This window comes from Chelonia mydas, chromosome 12, assembly GCF_015237465.2.
Source record: "Chelonia mydas isolate rCheMyd1 chromosome 12, rCheMyd1.pri.v2, whole genome shotgun sequence".
NCBI classification, from domain to species: domain Eukaryota; kingdom Metazoa; phylum Chordata; order Testudines; family Cheloniidae; genus Chelonia; species Chelonia mydas.
Genome location: NC_051252.2, coordinates 7,258,528 through 7,276,330, shown reverse-complemented (window position 1 = coordinate 7,276,330; position 17,803 = coordinate 7,258,528). Strand labels below are relative to the sequence as shown.

At 44.4% G+C, this 17,803-nt stretch overlaps 1 protein-coding gene across 4 annotated transcripts; it reads left to right on the top strand.

Annotated features, from left to right (window-relative positions):
• Positions 1-1,826: 1,826 nt before the first annotated feature.
• On the top strand, positions 1,827-17,050 carry LOC102938507 (ADP ribosylation factor like GTPase 2 binding protein). Of its 4 annotated transcripts, none has more exons than XM_037877719.2 (8): positions 1,871-1,991; positions 4,276-4,327; positions 8,032-8,093; positions 9,669-9,775; positions 11,084-11,169; positions 12,444-12,540; positions 12,991-13,063; positions 13,348-17,050. In XM_037877719.2, exons 2-8 carry the CDS (start codon positions 4,287-4,289, stop codon positions 13,461-13,463), a joined length of 582 nt encoding a protein of 193 aa, XP_037733647.1. In that variant the 5' UTR covers positions 1,871-1,991; positions 4,276-4,286; the 3' UTR covers positions 13,464-17,050. The 4 variants fall into 4 exon arrangements, with proteins under 4 accessions (XP_037733649.1, XP_037733647.1, XP_043382505.1 ...); XM_037877720.2 differs by lacking the exon at positions 1,871-1,991 and adding an exon at positions 3,162-3,241; XM_037877721.2 differs by lacking the exon at positions 12,991-13,063 and having other exon boundaries at positions 1,827-1,991.
• Positions 17,051-17,803: the final 753 nt, after the last annotated feature.

Here is a 17,803-nt window from a genome sequence, read left to right as displayed (position 1 = left end):
GCACCATCACAACCTTAAGTGGTTTTGTTCATTTCTAGGTAAATGTCAGTAAGTGAGGCCGGAGACAGCATGGCCAGGCTTGGAGTCCAATAGCCAAAATAAATGGAAGGGGATTTAATTTCAGAAGACCACCAAGTTTATACCATGAAACAACTACAGACAAATTGAGCAGTTATGGTTAATCTTAATTGGTTAATTAGACCATGTCTATTGAAAATCAGATTTGACATTGTTACTTCAAAGTTAGGTACCCTTCTATGATCACTGTAGCGGTAAGAAAATAGATTTTTTTTTTTCTCATTCATGATGTGCATCTGACAGCACTTTGTGCACTCAGTTTAATTATTTCCCCATAGTTAATGTTTATAAAGGTCTTCACAAGAAAAATTAACAGGGGAACAGAAAATTTTTATTTTTAAAAACAATTGGGATATACTATTGAAAGGATTCTCTCTCAGAAAATAGATTTTTTTAAAAAAATTATTCAACTTAATGCTGTATGTTGCCAGCAGTTAGTAGAATACATTATCTGTTTATCTACAAGTTTCACAGCCTTGAATGTGAGACGTTGACAGAGTGGGAGTGTCATCCAGTGCACCAGTTCTATTGCCTATTCCCTCCTGAAAGCATCCTGGCAGTATGTTAATGGAATTGCAGCTCCTGGCTTTATTAAAACTTGGGGAGAGTTAGGATGCATTCCATTTTTGAACAGGAACCAACCCTCCCATGTCTCCTCTGTACAAGAGGAATTTCAAGTGGCAGTTGACATTATCTGCTAATTAAAATACTGATTAGAATTCTGGGACCCACTTGGCAGAACTAGTAGGAAAGATTCATTTTTAAATGATTACACCCAACTTTGTGACACTTCATCTGTTCAATTTGTTTACTGTAGTGAACTAGTACTAAATAAGCACATGTAAAAGGTAATTAAAGTTACTTAAAGTGCTTCTTAATGATGGCTGAAACTGTGCTCCTAAGGAAAAAGGGGCATCTTGAGACTTGTATCTTATGGGACATCATGCCCATAGCAAGATACTTGGTGTTCTGCTTAAAAAGGTTATTTTGAAAAATATCTATTTTGATATTCCTTCTTATCCTGCAAGGGCATGCTGCTTGCCTTGGGGCTGCAAAAAACCTGCTCCCATAATATGTCCCTGTCATCGCCAGTGTTGCTAAGGGCTAGTCTGCACGAGAAGTGCTACATCAGGGCAGCTCTCCTGGCAGCGTAATAAATCCACCTCCCTGAGAAGAAGGAGCTATGGCGCCAGCAGAAGTTATACTAAAGTAAGTGGCAGTGGAGACCTAGCCTCACCGTGGTGATTTTACTGAGTCTCGTGTGTTTTTTTTCCCTAAAGCCTGAGCTCCTGGAGTCGCGGGATTAGGTGAGTATCTGATTCTCTTCCCCCCCCCCCCCCCAGGAAAGTATGAGCAGCAACTTCCTTATTCTTATCCGGGCGATCGGGGTAGGAGGGGGAAGAGCTGACTCAGGAGCGTGGAAAGGCTGGGCCCAGCGACCCCAGCTCCGCGGGACCGCTCGGCAGCCCTGGGGCCACCCGCTCCCTTGTCGTGGTCTCTGCCTGGGGGTTGGCGCAGCAGCAGGGGGCGCTGCGTGGGCCCGGGGGGCAGGAAACGGGTGGGGGGGGCCCGGGCCCGCACGTGACCCTCTCCCCGAGCTCCGGCTCCCCGGCAGCCCCAGCGCTGAACGGAGCCAGCCGCTTCGGGGGTTCGGGGCTCCCCCACGCCGGCCTCTAGGGGGCAGCGAGCTCCGCCCCCCCCCCGCCAGGTCAGCGCGCTGCAGGGACTCGCGCGCTCCCTCCCCGGCCGGGCCGGGCGTCTCGCGCAGCCCCAGCCTCGCGCTCTCATTGGCTCCGGGCTGGCGCGTGGCGGAAGGGAGTGTTGCCGAGGCGACGGGAGGGCGGGGCGTGGGTAACGGACTCTATGGGGAGGCCTCGCCAGCTCCAGCGAGCGCGGCGGCCCCCGGCAGCCAGGTACGGGGGGTGGGCTGCGCGGCGCCCGCGGGGGGAGGGGCTGATACCCCGGGCCTGGGCCAGGACTGACAGCAGCGGGAGCGTCTCTAACCGGGCGGCAGCCAGTCTGATTCGTGCAGCGCCGAGCCCGGGCTCGGCTGGGTGCCCCCGGCCCGCACAGCTGGGAGAGACCCCAGCGCAGCGAGCCCGGGCGCGGCCCCTGCCCCGCACAACCCCGGGACCCCCAGCGCAGCGAGCCCGGGCGCGGCCCCTGCCCCGCACAACCCCGGGACCCCCAGCGCAGCGAGCCCGGGCTCGGCCCCTGCCCCGCACAACCCCGGGACCCCCAGCCCAGCGAGCCCGGGCTCGGCTGGGTCCCCCCCGGCCCGCACAGCGAGCCCGGGCGCGGCCCCTGCCCCGCACAACCCCGGGACCCCCAGCGCAGCGAGCCCAGGCTCGGCCCCTGCCCCGCACAACCCCGGGACCCCCAGCCCAGCGAGCCCGGGCTCGGCCCCTGCCCCGCACAACCCCGGGACCCCCAGCGCAGCGAGCCCGGGCGCGGCCCCTGCCCCGCACAACCCCGGGACCCCCAGCGCAGCGAGCCCGGGCGCGGCCCCTGCCCCGCACAACCCCGGGACCCCCAGCGCAGCGAGCCCGGGCTCGGCTGGGTCCCCCCCGGCCCGCACAGCGAGCCCGGGCGCGGCCCCTGCCCCGCACAACCCCGGGACCCCCAGCGCAGCGAGCCCAGGCTCGGCCCCTGCCCCGCACAACCCCGGGACCCCCAGCCCAGCGAGCCCGGGCTCGGCCCCTGCCCCGCACAACCCCGGGACCCCCAGCGCAGCGAGCCCGGGCGCGGCCCCTGCCCCGCACAACCCCGGGACCCCCAGCGCAGCGAGCCCGGGCTCGGTTGGGTCCCCCCCCCGGCCCACACAGCGAGCCCGGGCTCGGCCCCTGCCCCGCACAACCCCGGGACCCCCAGCGCAGCGAGCCCGGGCTCGGCCCCTGCCCCACACAACCCCGGGACCCCCAGCCCAGCGAGCCCGGGCTCGGCCCCTGCCCCGCACAACCCCGGGACCCCCAGCCCAGCGAGCCCGGGCTCGGTTGGGTCCCCCCCCCGGCCCACACAGCGAGCCCAGGCTCGGCCCCTGCCCCGCACAACCGCAGGACCTCCAGCCCAGCGAGCCCGGGCTCGGCTGGGTCCCCCCTCCGCTTGCCAGGCCTGCCAGGGACAGGAATTGGGTTTGAAAAGACCTCGTCCATTCAGCACCCAGGTATTGCCCGGGGTAGGGCTCGCTGTGTGCTTTGGGGTACACCAGGCCTGGGGCATCTGGCCACACCTCAACGCCCTGGATTTATTGAACAGTAAACACGTAAAAACAACGAGGGGTCCTTATGGCACCTTAGAGACCAACAAATTTATTTGGGCATAAGCTTTCATGAGCTAAAAACCCACTTCATCAGATGCATGGAAAATACAGGAGCAGGTATAAATACATGAAAAGATGGGAGTTGCCTTACCGGGGGGGGGGGGGGGGGGGGGGGGCAGTGAGAATAGCCCACTTTAATTGAATTGTCTCGTTAGCACTGACCCCCACTTGGTAAGGCAACTCCGATCTTTTCATGTATTTATACCTGCTCCTGTATTTTCTATTCCATGCATCTGATGAAGTGGATTTTAGCCCATGAAAGCTAATGCCAAAACAAATTTGTTCGTTTCTAAGGTGCCCCAAGGACTCCTCGTTGTTTTTGCTGATACAGCCTAACACGGCTACCACTCTGAAACCTGTCAGAATACATGTAGGTACTATCACGGGCTTCTGCTGATATCGTGAGACTTGGCCCTTGGCTGATCTCTGGTGGAATCCACATGAGAACATGGAAATTTCCCGACTGGATCATACCGAAGATCCATCTAGTTCCCATATCCTGGCTTTGACAGTGGCCAGTGGTATATGCCTTGGGTGGAGGTGCCAGGTATCAACTGAAACCATTTTCCTGGGTTAAGCAAATTTCTGTAGGCCTGTTCTCCCATGGTCAGCGAAGGTTACTACAGGATTCAGAGTATTAGAGGAGAAGCAGAGAAGTCAGTAGTCGTGGAAGAATGCCTAAATGAGATCACAAAATACTACAAGATGCAGGTCTTGTATTTGACTAGTTAGCCATAAGACAATCATTAATGTTCATAGACAACTTTGAAGATTCACGCTGTATATGTGCTAAAAGTAATCTGTTGTTTAAAAAATAAACACATTGCTGATATAGGAAACATTTTAATTCTTATCTAAAAGTTTGTTTGGTGCAACAGGTGATGCAGAAATGATGGAGACTTTAGAAGAAGAAAACTTTGGTGTGTCCATGTAAGTATAATCCAGATTACACATCAGCATTTGAATAACATTTTTACTAGTTAAAAATAGCTCCACTGTAGCCTCTTTTTGGAAAAAGAATAACAGCCCATCTTTAGAGGAATGGTTCAAAAAAATATGGGAGGTTGTGGTTATGGAAAAATTAACATGCCAATTATATGCCTGGCAAAATAGACAGAAGACAGATATATGCTTATATATTTGGTTTCCTTTTATTCAAAATTCAAAGTGTATTCACCTGCAGAAAAACTCAGCATACCTGTTCAGTTTTTTTAATATTCAAATTTGATGGACCAGCCTGGTGTGTACATAAAGATTTCATTCAGTTCAATAAAATCACGAGAAATGACAGAATGGTTGTAAAGATTCTCACTTTGTAATCTTGTATCACCTTGTTAAATAGAAAGATCTGATGACTAAATTCCTGTATAATGTTTCCTGAAACAAAAGCTAACTGTTTAATGATTGTTTTGTTTCTGATATTTACATGGTAAGGATTTGTAAACTTGTTAAATCTTCCTAAATAAATTAAATAAAAATAGAAAAGGGGGGAAAAAAACAAAATGATGTTAGATGATATTGATGAGAAGATAGAGACTCATGTAAGAACAATATGGACTTCAGAACAATACGATGTACTAGAGAGGGAAGAACAACAAGTGAGAGTTTAGGCAATATCGAACTCAAAATTGCTTGAACCTTCCCTTGGTATCCAGAAAGCTAACCCCTCCTTGATCATGCTGTTCTCCCAGACATATTCCCCTCACTGAAGGACCAAAATAAGCATTGTGGCCCAGATCCACAAAGGCATTTAGGTACCTAACTCTCCATGGATTTCAATGGAAGTTAGAAGCCTAATAACTTTGAGGATCCCTTTAATTGTAGGGATGTCTGTATCTTCAAAATTTCTCTTCCTGACCCCCCCCCCCCCCCCCACCATATAACGTCTCACTTTCTCTATTACCCTGTTTACCGTTGTTGGAAGTTGTATTTGAATGTGTTCCTTGAAGAGCGTGATGTATGTAGAGATGTATTCTTACACAGCACTATGGGCCTGGTATTATTAATTGTTGTGTGCTGTGGTCGGAATGAGTAGAAAATACAGATATTATTTTCTGGACAAAATATTATTAGAATTCCCCTACTCACTACCACACCAAATCTAAAACTAATGTTTAAACTGTTAGTTTAAATTCAACAATGTTAGAACAAGCTATAAAAAAATGACAAAGATGTTTCTTCTTTCATTAGTGTAGCCATCACTCGCATTAAAGAAAAGAATGGGAGTTAGGTCTGAACGGCTCCTGCTTTTGTGCATAAGTGAGAAACAATTACCCCATTGTCTTGAACCATAAATATGATGCTAATGCTTTAGCTACGTTGTTTATAAGCTACTCTTGTTGTGGCACTCTGCCCTCTGGTGTTGTATCATGTACTCTGCCATTCATTTGTGTTATCTTTGTCTGGGCTGCAAAGGCATAACAATGGCACTTTTGATCAGTAAATGAGGATGGTAGTATTCTAAATTCTCCTAAAACAAGATGAATCCCAATGCCCAAATAATGGAATTACTGGTGGATAAAGTTACTGAACTGTTGGTAAGAGCAATATCATTTTAAAGGCTTTTTTGTAAATAGACAGTCTAAAGCAGAGGTGGGCAAACTACAGCCCACGGGCCACATCCGGCCCATGGGACTGTCCTGCCCAGCCCTTGAGCTCCTGGCTGGGGAGGCTAGCCCCCGGCCCTTCCCCTGCTGTCCCCCCTGCCCCGCAGCTATGCTGCCGTGCAGGCAGCAGGGCTGCAAGCTCCTGCTGCTCTGAGCAGTATGGTAAGAGTGGGGCTGGGGGGTATTGGATAAGGGGCAGAGGGTCCCGGGGGGGCAGTCAGGGAGCAGGGGGTAGTTGGATGGGGTGGAGGTTTGGGGGGGGGGGCAGTCAGGGAGCAGGGGGGTTGGATAGGGGGTGGGGTCCCGGGGGGGGGTGGTTTGGAGCAGGGGGTCCTGGGAGAGGGCGGTCAGGGGACAAGGAGCGGGGGGGCTTGGAGGGGTTGGAGGTTCTGAGGGAAACAGTCAGGGGGTGGGAAGTGGGAGGGGGCAAATAGGGGGCAGAGGCTAGGCTGTTTGGGGAGGCATAGCCTTCCCTACCCAGCCCTCCATACAGTTTCACACCCCAATGTGGCCCTGGGGCCAAAAAGTTTGCCCACCCCTGGTCTAAAGCAATATCCTTCTTCACATGAGAGAGACAGAGGGGAATTTGTATATTAATTAAGTGGGGCCTTCATTGAATGGGTGAAGATAAATATGTTGAAGAAGAATGTGCAGCAAGGTTTGCATTCCTGATATTGGAGAAAAGCCTGTTGGGCACTTAATACCCTAGAGAATTTATTTAAGTAAAGTTCATCCCTAAAATGCCAAGGTCAGGGAGACTTCGGTATCTATGAACAAATTGCACAATATAACATTGCCAGAGGGACCCCGATTTTGAAGTGCTGCTAATGTGCTTCTCCATTTAAAGGAGTCCATTTGAAAGAGAGCATATGTTTTTGTTATAAAACAGAAGCACCATGTTTTTTAGATTAAGGGATTACAAAATTTAGTTCTAAACCCCCAGTGTGGTACACTGCATTAGAGAAATATTTAACAATTCCTATAAATTACATCATTTACCTTTGCTACACTATATACTCAGCAGGGCAGGTGCAACCACTAGGTGAACTAGGCGCTCGCCTAGGGTGCCAAGTGGTTGGGGGCGGCCAAACGTGCGCTCCAGGGAGGCGGAGGTGAGCTGGGGCAGAGGGGCGCAGGGAGGGCCACCTGCAGCAAGTAATGGGGGTGGGAAGGGTCACACAGGGAAACCACTCCCCGCCCCAGCTCACCTCTGCTCTGCCGCCTCCTCCTCTGAGCGCGCTGCCCCGCTCTGCTTCTCTCCCTCCCAGGCTTGCAGTGCAAATAGCTGATTGGCGCCGCAAGCCTGGGAGGCGGGGGCGGCGTGCTTGGGGAGGAGGCGGAGCAGAGGTGAGCTGGGGCGGGGAGTTGCTGTATGGCTCCCCGGGCCGAGGGGAGTTGCTGCACGGCTCCCCGAGGGGAGAGGGGGCGGCGGGGAGCTGCTGCAGGGGGCGCACTTCAGGGTGGCAGGGAGCTGCCGCGGGGGGGGCGCTTCAGGGCGGCGGGGCTGCAAGGTGGAAGTTTCGCCTAGGGCGCAAAACATCCTTGCAGTGCCCTGATACTCAGTCTGGTAATATATGACTGGGTGCTCCAAATGGTCCTCTACGGATGGGTCTTGAACAGTTCCAGTAGAGTTACAACCACCTTTCATGGCTAGATGAGAGGTGGGTACTGAAACTTCGTTGTGACATCGGGTCACGGTATAGAAAAAGTGGAGAACCGTTGCTCTGAACAAACCTTTTAAACATCTTCTGCACCAAGAGGTTAATTACACTATCAAAGATACCCAGTAAAACAGTTTTTTCCAATAAGTAACTACCCCCTTTAGTATACAGTGGAGACCGAGTGAGATTAATGTCTGTTACAGGAATAAACTGTTTATTATTAAATAAAGTTTTCTGTGCAGTGACCTTTTTTTTATAATGTGAAGTTGGAAGATAATTCCCTTCTCTGATGTGCAGGCTGGGTTATTGTGCTAATTTGTCTTTAGGCTTTCATTAAAAAATTAATCTTTCCTTTCTTTGTTATCAGCTCCTCTCCTTCAGATGCAGAATTTGATGCAGTTGTTGGGTATTTAGAAGATATTATAATGGGTAAGCTCCTGAATTTAGATGTGCTTAAAAATGAGCAGTAAAAATATTGAGAGGCAAAATAAGGATTGAACATCACTGACAGAGGTGTGTGGAGAAACCAGTGCCTCTGCCTTCTCCGTGTGTCCTATGAGTTGGAATTTTTAATTCCTTGCTTTCATTAGCACAAAACTTGCATTACAGTATAAAATCTCCAGCAAATCCTTTTGGTTTCTGTTCTCCCAACAGTGTATTCATGGGTTCTAAGCGTGTGTCTTTTCCCCTGTGCACTACTGGGAGACTAGAAACCCTCTCTTCATTGATAAAGTTGTGGTAAATAAAGATCCTGATAAATTCTCACGTGAAAACCAAGGCTTTCCATCCTCTCTGCTATCTGTCCCTCCATGTCATATGACATCCCACTTATCCTCTGGGTAAATGAATTGGTTTTCCTTTTTGTTGCAAGTAACTTACACACCTACAATCTAAGGTGACAGGATCTTTGGAGGAAAGAATGCCACAAGCAGTCAACCATTTTTCCCTCTGGGCTTGGGAGGTTAAAAGATTCTAAATCGTCAAGTGAGAAATTTGAAGTAAGAGGTCAGAGTTGAATAAAGAGGATTTACAAGATGCCAAGAGAAAAAGAGAACTCGTGTTAACTTGAAGAGGTTGATGACTGGTTAACATCGTCCTCCTTATTCACACACCTTTCTAAGGGATCATAAAGTTTTTTATTCTTTTCACTCTCAGCAGCTCACCTTGTGATCTGTATAGCTGAATCTGGAGAAATGGTCACAAATTCACCAGTTTTGAGTGGGTTAATTAGTAAAAGATTAGATTTGTGCAGATTTATTTTAACACTGTGTCAGTGTGTAATTTATATTTGCACCTGTTATGATACGTTAAGTTCCACTTCCTGCCCTTTTGCCTTCCTCCAATTTCACTCATTGATGACTCAAAAATTGTCCTTTAAGGGTTATAGCTTTCTGCACTCATTTTCAGAGATAAGAAAAATCCATTGTCTTTTAACTAATGGAGGGAAGAAAAATATACTTCTAAAAAAAAAAAGTTCACTGATAACTCACATACCTGAACAAAAAACCTGATTGTTTGAAAACTAACAGCCTCTTTATTAAAAGTAAATTTTAAAGAACTGCCTTAATATTGAGAACATGTGAAAATCTTTACTTGAAAATAGAAAAGTAGATTGTTTGAGTATGTGCCCTAGCAGTTTTGCTGCCTTTTGCAAATTCTGTCCTTTTCCATCATTAAATGTACAGCACTCGCAACATAGATCAACATGCTGCTATCCTGGTAATCCCAGCTGACTTGGCTGAAGCAGAATTTGAATCTGTAGCACTCTTTGCTTCACCACCACCTACTCTGCTAGCAGCCTCCATATATTCTCATAGATTGGTCAGAAATTAAAGCTGGCCCAGCGAACAGCTTTGCTGTTATTGTGACCAAGTGCGTATGTGCGGGGTTCCATGCTCCAGCAGTAGGAGCTATTAGAATAGGCCATTAGTGAATGTGATTACTGTCTTGCAATGAGTGGATAAATTGAATGTAACTGTATGCAATTTACTTATTGTGGCTCAGATGATGATTTCCAGTTAATACAAAGAAGCTTTATGGATAAACACTACCGGGAATTTGAAGATACAGAAGAAAACAAGCTCATCTACACTTCTATTTTTAATGAATATGTAAGATTTTTTTTTTGGTGGTTTTTCTCATAGAGTGCTTAGCTTTTCTTTTACGGTCATTGTTAGGTTCTTTTCTCCCCTCTGTTTTTAAAATACAAGTTTGATCAGAATCAGATACATGTAAAATATTATCTGTGGTGTCTTTGAAGTATAGCAATAGCCTGCAAGCAACCAAAAATATTCTGGAGTTCCAAAATACTTTTTTCTGTTTCGCCAAGGAATCTTCTACAAGTGTTTGAGAACAGCTTAAGCCTTTTGAATGGAAGGTTGGTTTAGGCAGCCACTGTGTGGGGTATAGTTGTATTTAGATTAGTACAATAGGAACATAGGAATTGTCGTACTGGATTCAACATCTAGTCCTGTCTCGTATCTCTGGCAGTGCAAAGCCATAGATGCTTCAGAGGAAGGTGCAGGAAGCCCACCAGTAGGCAGATTTGGGAATATCTGTCCCCCATGAAGGTCTCCTCCTAATCTCTAATAGTGACTCTGAAGCATGAGACTTTATATCCCCCTCACTTGGGGTCTGGTTGTAGTTTGACTGATACGTTAGCTAGCAATTAAGGGAGAAATTATTTGATACATTCTGCATTCTTCCCTAGTGAATTGGTAGAAGTTCCATTGCATAGAGGTCAGTAAAGGAAGTGGGACAAAACACTATAAAAATTAAGACTTGTGTAGTATTTGTTTCTGCTACTATACAGTATAATCCGAACCAATCATCATTAAAGGGATGCTGTCAAGTTGAAAATCACTTCAGGCTATAATTTTTTGTACCTACTATTGTAAATAACACACAAGATTACTATAACTGAGTTTAAAGGAAAATAATAGCTTCTGGGTTTTTTTTTTCTGTTTGCTTAATGTATTTGACAGCACCATGTAAAATCAGTTTCACGATTTCCTCTGTATAGTTAGTTTTCCTTGTTGTATGGTTTCTGTACAAACTGGAGAAACAAAATATCTTTAAAAGGGTCAGAAAAAAGTGGTTGAAGTCCACAAAAATTGTTCAGAGGAGCTCAGTTGTCAGTTCCTTAAAATTAATTAACATTAGTTTCAGGTACTGGTTTCAAGTAGAGGTTGTTTACTGCTACAACCTGTTCTTGCAAACATGCTTAACGATGGCTCTTTGGTGGTATTGCAAAGCATTGGACAAACGTTGGCTGGAACTTTCTGCACTTTCAGTGGGATTTGTGATGCATTTTACCTAATGAAGACAAGCCTATGGAGAATAAGATGTAGGAATGTGAGAACACCACACTCCTTTATCAAGTCAGCATGTGGAATTTATGATGATGTCCTCTCTTTTAGATCTGCTTAGTAGAGAAATACATAGAAGAAAAACTACTTGACAGGATTCCTGGTTTTAGTATGGCTGCTTTCACAGTGTCATTACAGTAAGTCTTGGTTTGGGGTATTTTTCTTGTGCTTTTCTCTGTATTAACCATTTTGTACCTGGGACCAAACTAGGATTTTATTTTTTTTTATTATTTTTTTCCCTTTTGTGGAAGGGATTCTTGTTTAAAAAAGGAAATGTGAGTTTGTCTATACAATTCTGCTTATTCACCTCCATCCTCACCTCCACTATCCCCTGCTATTCTAGGCCTCTGACTTGAAATGTTGTGCCAAAATGTATGGAAGATTTGTGATATGCAGAAATGGGGACCAGAACGAGATCATTAAACTTGATTTCTCTTATTCCCCAATTCAGGACTCGAAGCCAGTTCCCTGGGGGTTAAAAGGCCACTTGCATTAAGCCCACTAGGTTTTCTGTACTTAGGCTTTCAGAAACAGCCTCAGTAAATGGCTTTACCCCAATCCCTATTTTATAAAAGAATGCAAAGAGTAATTCAGTTTTGGTGAAAAGTTTCTGTTTGACATTGTTGGAGGGTTACTCTCAATTTAAAGTAATTTCTGCTGTTCAGCTTTAGCTTAATTAATTATGGAGAATGAAGTTGTTAAAGGAACATATTTTCTTCTGCTGAATAAGAAAATCAAATGCAATTAGAAATGGACTCCTAAAAAGGACTAAAACTGCTTCAAATATTTGAATAAAGCATCAAGAAATTTGCATGAAAGTACAGTAGTATGGTTAGACCATTCATCAATGTAAGGAACAGGGCTTTTCAATAATATTAGGAGAATCTTAATTGCTTAGAATAAGTCCTATGAAAGTGGATGTGTACTGACAATCTACTTAAAGTTCAGTTAAAGTGAATAACTCCTTTGTTACTTGCGATGCCTGAAATAATTAAAAGGACTAAAACTCTAAGATTTTTCACTTGGTTTTTTTTAGCATTTCTCTTATTTCAGGCAATGAAAATGTGGACGAGTCAAGTTTTACTCCTTTTAAATTACCAATCTTTCACTGTCTGGTTTCTTTCGACTGGTGCAATAGTCAGGTCCCTCTGGATTAAGGGGATAAACTTAACTGTATGAAAACCATAGGTAGATAGAACGTTGCGATGTTTGTATTGCAGACACTACAGGGGATTGGTTTTGTTTAATAAAGCTGTTTTACATTAGAATTTTAAATACCTTCCTATTGGTCTTGTTTAAATCTTGATTTTGCACTACTTACATTGTGTACTAAATTTGACCTCCGAGTGCCTTTAAAATCCGATGTCATGTCTCACAACTATGTTAAACCTACAAATCTCCCACTTTACAGACAGCACAAAGACGAGATGGCAGGTGATATATTTGACATGCTTCTCACATTTACTGATTTTCTGGCATTCAAAGAAATGTTCTTGGATTACAGAGCTGTAAGTATTTTGGGTTGTTCTGTTTTAACTAGCACAGTGGTAGCTGCTTTTGTATGGCTCCTGCATTACAGCATTGAAGGCAGTGTTAGCTCGTCGGGTGACCACATGCGTTCAAGAGATATAGGATCAAAAGGCAAATGGCCCTCATGGTGTAGCTGTTTAATAGGCTTGAAAAGCCGATCTGATAACTCTTGCCGAAAACCTGCATGAAGCGGTTACCTGGTGAAATTCCTGTGATGTACATTTCTGCATTGTTGAATACAGAATCTTTCTAGTACCCTTTCATTGTTTGGGGTTTTTTAAAGTCCCATCCATTGGCTCTTGCAGTGGTTGTACTGCAGTTTCCCTTTTTCTCCGGGCTGGTTGGGTCTGGGGGTTTTCTACCCACCTTCCCACCCCCAAAGTGGTTAGTAGGGGAGAGAAGGCATCCTGACTGGGTTTCTTTCCTAGGCCAGACCAGCAGAGAGCACACTGATTTTAGCTGTGCCTAAGTCTACCCACAGCTGGGAAAACATCAGCCAAGGTACTTACACAGCAGCAGCCCCCATATTCCCTTGTTAGTTTCTGAATTCATCCACAAATAAGAGTGGGAGAAAAGGGAGGCTCAGCTGTAGATTTTACAGATCCCAGAAGCCAATTATGTGCACTTGTGGAATTATGCTGCAAGGTGCGGTACTGTATTTGGTATAGTAAGCAGAATGCTAATAATACCAATTATAATGTGCCTACTTAATCTGTTAAGATTGAAAGCCTGCTTGTTTTGAAACTTTACTGAGCTGAGGGTTGTTTTTCCCCCCCACTTTTTAGGAAAAAGAAGGTCGAGGTCTGGATTTAAGCAGCGGGTTTGTGGTAACATCTTTAAGCAAGTCCTCAATGTCGTCTTCTCAGAACAGTTTACGACACTAGTTCACAGCTGCAGATGAGGGCTGCTTCTTTCATTTGGACATTCCAAACACTACGGGCAGTGGAGGATTACAGTGGTAATGGAAGCTGATTGCCTCACTACATTTCACTAGGCCTGATCCTCTAAACTGCCTTTGTGAATTACTGTTAGTATTGAAACCTGTTAGTATTGAGTGATCATAAAAGAAAATAACTCCAGCCATTCCAGAATAATGGATTTCAATACACCGATAATATATACGCATCGACCAATTTGGACTCTGTACCAAGGAGTTCAGTAAATGGGACTATATATGTGTTTCCTATTGGTTAAAATTACAACCCAGATATGTCACTCTCCAGAAATGTAAACTTAAAGAAAAAACCCACAAGACTGTAATAACATGGATGATCATTTAACCTTTTTTTGGGTAGGATGGTTACAGCTCCACCACCTCTGATTTTCCACGCTCACAATACCTTTCATTTTTTGAAAAATAACTTTTCAGTATGCTTGGAAGGTCATCTATGGGGAAGAATAAGTTGTGACATATGCAGAATATATTTTGCACGCATTTTAGCTTGAGAATTTCTCGGTTCTGTAGTAATTGTTGGGGGGGCAAGGAGAGGAACCACCAATGGGCAGATACCCAGTCTCACTCTGAACTTGCAGAGCTCTGATATTCAGCTTTGCATGTAGGCGCCAACTAAATTAGAGAACTAACCAGGTTAAATATGTCTGTAAAACATAAGCTTTGCCTACATTAGGAACTTTCTTACCTTGTTTTTCCACAGCGGTGCAGCATGGGTGCTACCAAGGTATAAGGTGTTATGTAGATCAAGCACAGGAATTTTTACTACCACATCATATAACTCCCCAGATGATACGCCGATTAAAGTGCTTGTGCCCAGTGTATACTGGAGCTTTCACCATTGGTAGCAGCTGAGCAGCTGCACTGATAACTGAAAAACACATTAGAAATTTGCTAGTAGAGATGTTCTCATTAACTGTCTACAATAGACTTCTTTACGAAACCTCCCACTGTTGCACCACTGTGGATGCTGCCACACTAGCCAGTAGTGTCAAGGGGAGCGCTAATGTAGACAGAGCTCAGGTCCTGATGTTCTTAGCACCATGTCATCTATCTTCTGTGAGCAGTAGGAGAAATCCCGTCGTTGGTACCAGTGCAGCCACACCACTAGGAGGCTTCTAAGAAGAGCCTAGTAGACAGACCAAAGCTATGGCAGATCAATGTTGTTATAATGTGCTAGTGTTTCGGCTGTGCTGATGGAAAACTTGTTAATCTCTTTACGTGTGAAATCCTGGCTGTATTACAGTGAATGGGAGTTTTGCCATTAATTACAAAAGGGCTGGGATTTCACCCTGAAGTTAAAACACAGTTTTCTGACATGGTTACAAAAAAAATTCGTATCCACACAGGCATAAACCATGTTTATATGATAATGTGGTCTGGCCACAAACCTTTTCAAACTCCTCTACTTTTGTAGAGTAGACACTTTCAGTACTATGGAACCACTGTAGTGTCTTAGCCTGTTCTAACTCTAAAAATTATACAGTAGTAAATAACTTCATTGAGCTTAAATTTCCAGGGTGGTGTTATAAGTCTGCAGTTCAGCTGTTGGAGGTTGTCCTAGTGTTTCTGTTAGAAACCTCCCACACATTCACTTTTTAAAAGCCTTCCCCTTCAGGGTTTTGTAACTCTTCCAATAAACTATTTACTGATCTCAGATTTGATTTGGAAAATCCGCACCCTGAAGCAATCATAAAATCACAAAAGGAATCCTTTGTTGTTTTCACAGTAGTTTTTACTTAGAAATCTCTGTGAATGTGCTGTAGAGAAGGAACTGCATTAGCCCAAATGCTTCTTTTGAATGCTTTTTTGATTAAAAGTAATTGTATTGGCTTTCTACTTTATTGAACATCAAACAAGCTAAACTTAATTTTCTTTGCAATGAAAGGCTAAATTGAATCACTTTTTAATACTATGCTAGTGTAACGTGTGGACATTTGTTAAAGATATTAGTTGCAGTATAATAGTTTTAAAGATAAATTCCTAATCCTGCAGACAGAGCCCTGTGGTGAAGCTCAATATAATGAAGTCAGTGGGACTGCGTGTAGGCTTGGTGTCTGCCCACGTAGATCCAATTGCAGGATCAGAGTAAAGATGTGAGGGCAGAGCATCATCTGGTGTAAATTGTCATAGCTCCATTGATAATAATGACAGCTTACACCAGCCTACGCTCTGCCCTCAAAAGATGTCTGCGTTTCCCATTTTGTTACAAGGTATTGCCTTGTACCATCTCTGCCATAAAGATCAGTGTTTCCCAGGGGTACATAATCCACCACTCAAGACCACACAGGTACTTTGGGAAGAGATGAGAGAGGTTCTGTTAGATTAAATGTTTGGTCCAGGCTGAATGCAGTTCTCCCAGCTATCCTAAAAATCTATTGGACCAACTGCTGGGAAAGCTTGTACAGTCTCTAAAGAAAATACTTATCGTCTAAAGACAGTGCTTGTAGAAGATTTGAATCTGACTATTCTTTTCATTTCACTGTATGGGCTAGAATTCTTTTGTCAGTATCCTCTTTTTACACATGTATTATACTGAAATTGTTTTTGTACTGGGAGTAGATTTTGTCAAATTTTAAAAGAATCATACTGAAACATTTTTAACAATTCATTGTTCAGTGTTGAATTGAAATAATTGATTAAAATTACAAATGTGAATGCTCTTGAAGTTGAACTTGGGATGAGGGGGAAAAGTATTTATTCCTTTATTGTTACCACTGCTCAGATTATTCGTCATTTGCAATGATGGAAATGAGCATCTCAAAACAATTCTCCAAATATAGTGATTTTATAGCTCGGTAACTTGTAATGTCAGAGCCTATAAGGTACAGCTTAAGATAGTTATCTGGGTGTGGAATTTTATAGTGTTCACTGTATGCCAGAGTAGCTAAATTCATTGTCTGTAACGCAACTTGTGTGGACTTCCTTTTCCTCCTCCTTTCTGGTATATCTGTACTGTGAACTTTACACTCGAATCTCGCCCAATCCATTTTTCAGCTAGCCTTTGTAATTAGTGCATTGGGTAAAAGGGCAATAGAAAACTAACTAGTGTTTATATCTGCAGTTTTGCTGGTTTAGTTGTATGCAGAGAACTATGGTTGTAGTCATGAGCGCTGATTAGTCTATATGTATTACTTGTGTGCGTATTAGTCTATACATATTACTTCTGTTGATTTAAACAGTCTTCATGTGGTACTCATATATAAATGCTGAGCTAAACCTATGTTTGTTTGTGATCCAAGCCTTTTTTATAGTTCAGCTGTTAAATTCCCAATCCTGTTGTCACATTTTTAAGGGGAAAACCCCACAGACTTCAGTGGGGGCACCACTGGGATCTAATACTTTTTATTTTTACTCCCTGTTCCCATGAGTACAATTTCTGCCCAATGTGTTTGTCTGTTTCTGCCCTGCATGTTTCCTACACTCTAGCATCTTCATTATTGTCCATCTCTACAACATGCATGTAACTAGACTTTCTGATTTTCTCGCATGCAGAGCTTTTTAAAAACAAATTAAATTTTTACATACAAATGCAATATCTCTGTGCAAGTCTGATTTTACTTTTCAGAGTTTAGAATTTCTTTCCTCAAACAAATGCATAGTTATTTGTCTCTAAAGAGTTTTTATCTTTTTTGAGGGGGTTTTTGGCATTTTTATCCTGAAACTTGGAATTAGTTTAGAGCCGGAGTCAACTGCATAAAGAAGAACGACAAGAGCTTGGTCTAAACAGGTAGGAAAAGAACGTTTAGCTATTTTCCCTTTAAGTGAGAAAGTAGCCCAAACTATATTTAGGCTTTTAACAAACCCTGAACAAGCAAAGTGTATCAAAGGAAAGCCAGGATGATGTTTCTATCTGATTGGGTACCAATGCCATTTTCTGGATTTTCTTCTCCCCACCTCCACAAATCCCTTCAAGATCATAAATTGGACTTGACTGGCCACATCCCCTGCTGGTGTGAATTAGCATAGCTCCATTTAAATCAATGGAACTACTGCAGTTTCCCCCCACTGGAGCTCTGGTCTCATGTCTTCATCTCCAGATCACCCACAATGTTATCTTTTTGGAGATCACCTGCAGCTGGGGGGGGGGGGGGGGGCGCTTAATGATTTGACTCTTCTCCCCCGTTCCGTGGGACCAGGATTTCACCCAAAATATTGAAGTCAATGGCAAAACTCCCACTGACTTCATTGGGGCCAGGATTTCATCATCTCTGTCTAAGGTAGGAAGCATGATAAACCTGTGACTTAACTCTAAATATTAAAGCAGCATTGGACACACCCAATACATT

What these genes read in the sequence shown, in the direction of transcription:
- LOC102938507 (XM_037877719.2), top strand. Translation starts at nt 4,287, where the DNA reads ATGATGGAGACTTTAGAAGAAGAAAACTTTGGTGTGTCCAT. An exon ending in GAAAACTTTGGTGTGTCCAT is followed by an intron (nt 4,328 to 8,031) that starts GTAAGTATAATC and finishes CTTTGTTATCAG; the next exon opens with CTCCTCTCCTTCAGATGCAG. An exon ending in CTGGGAAAACATCAGCCAAG is followed by an intron (nt 13,064 to 13,347) that starts GTACTTACACAG and finishes CCCACTTTTTAG; the next exon opens with GAAAAAGAAGGTCGAGGTCT.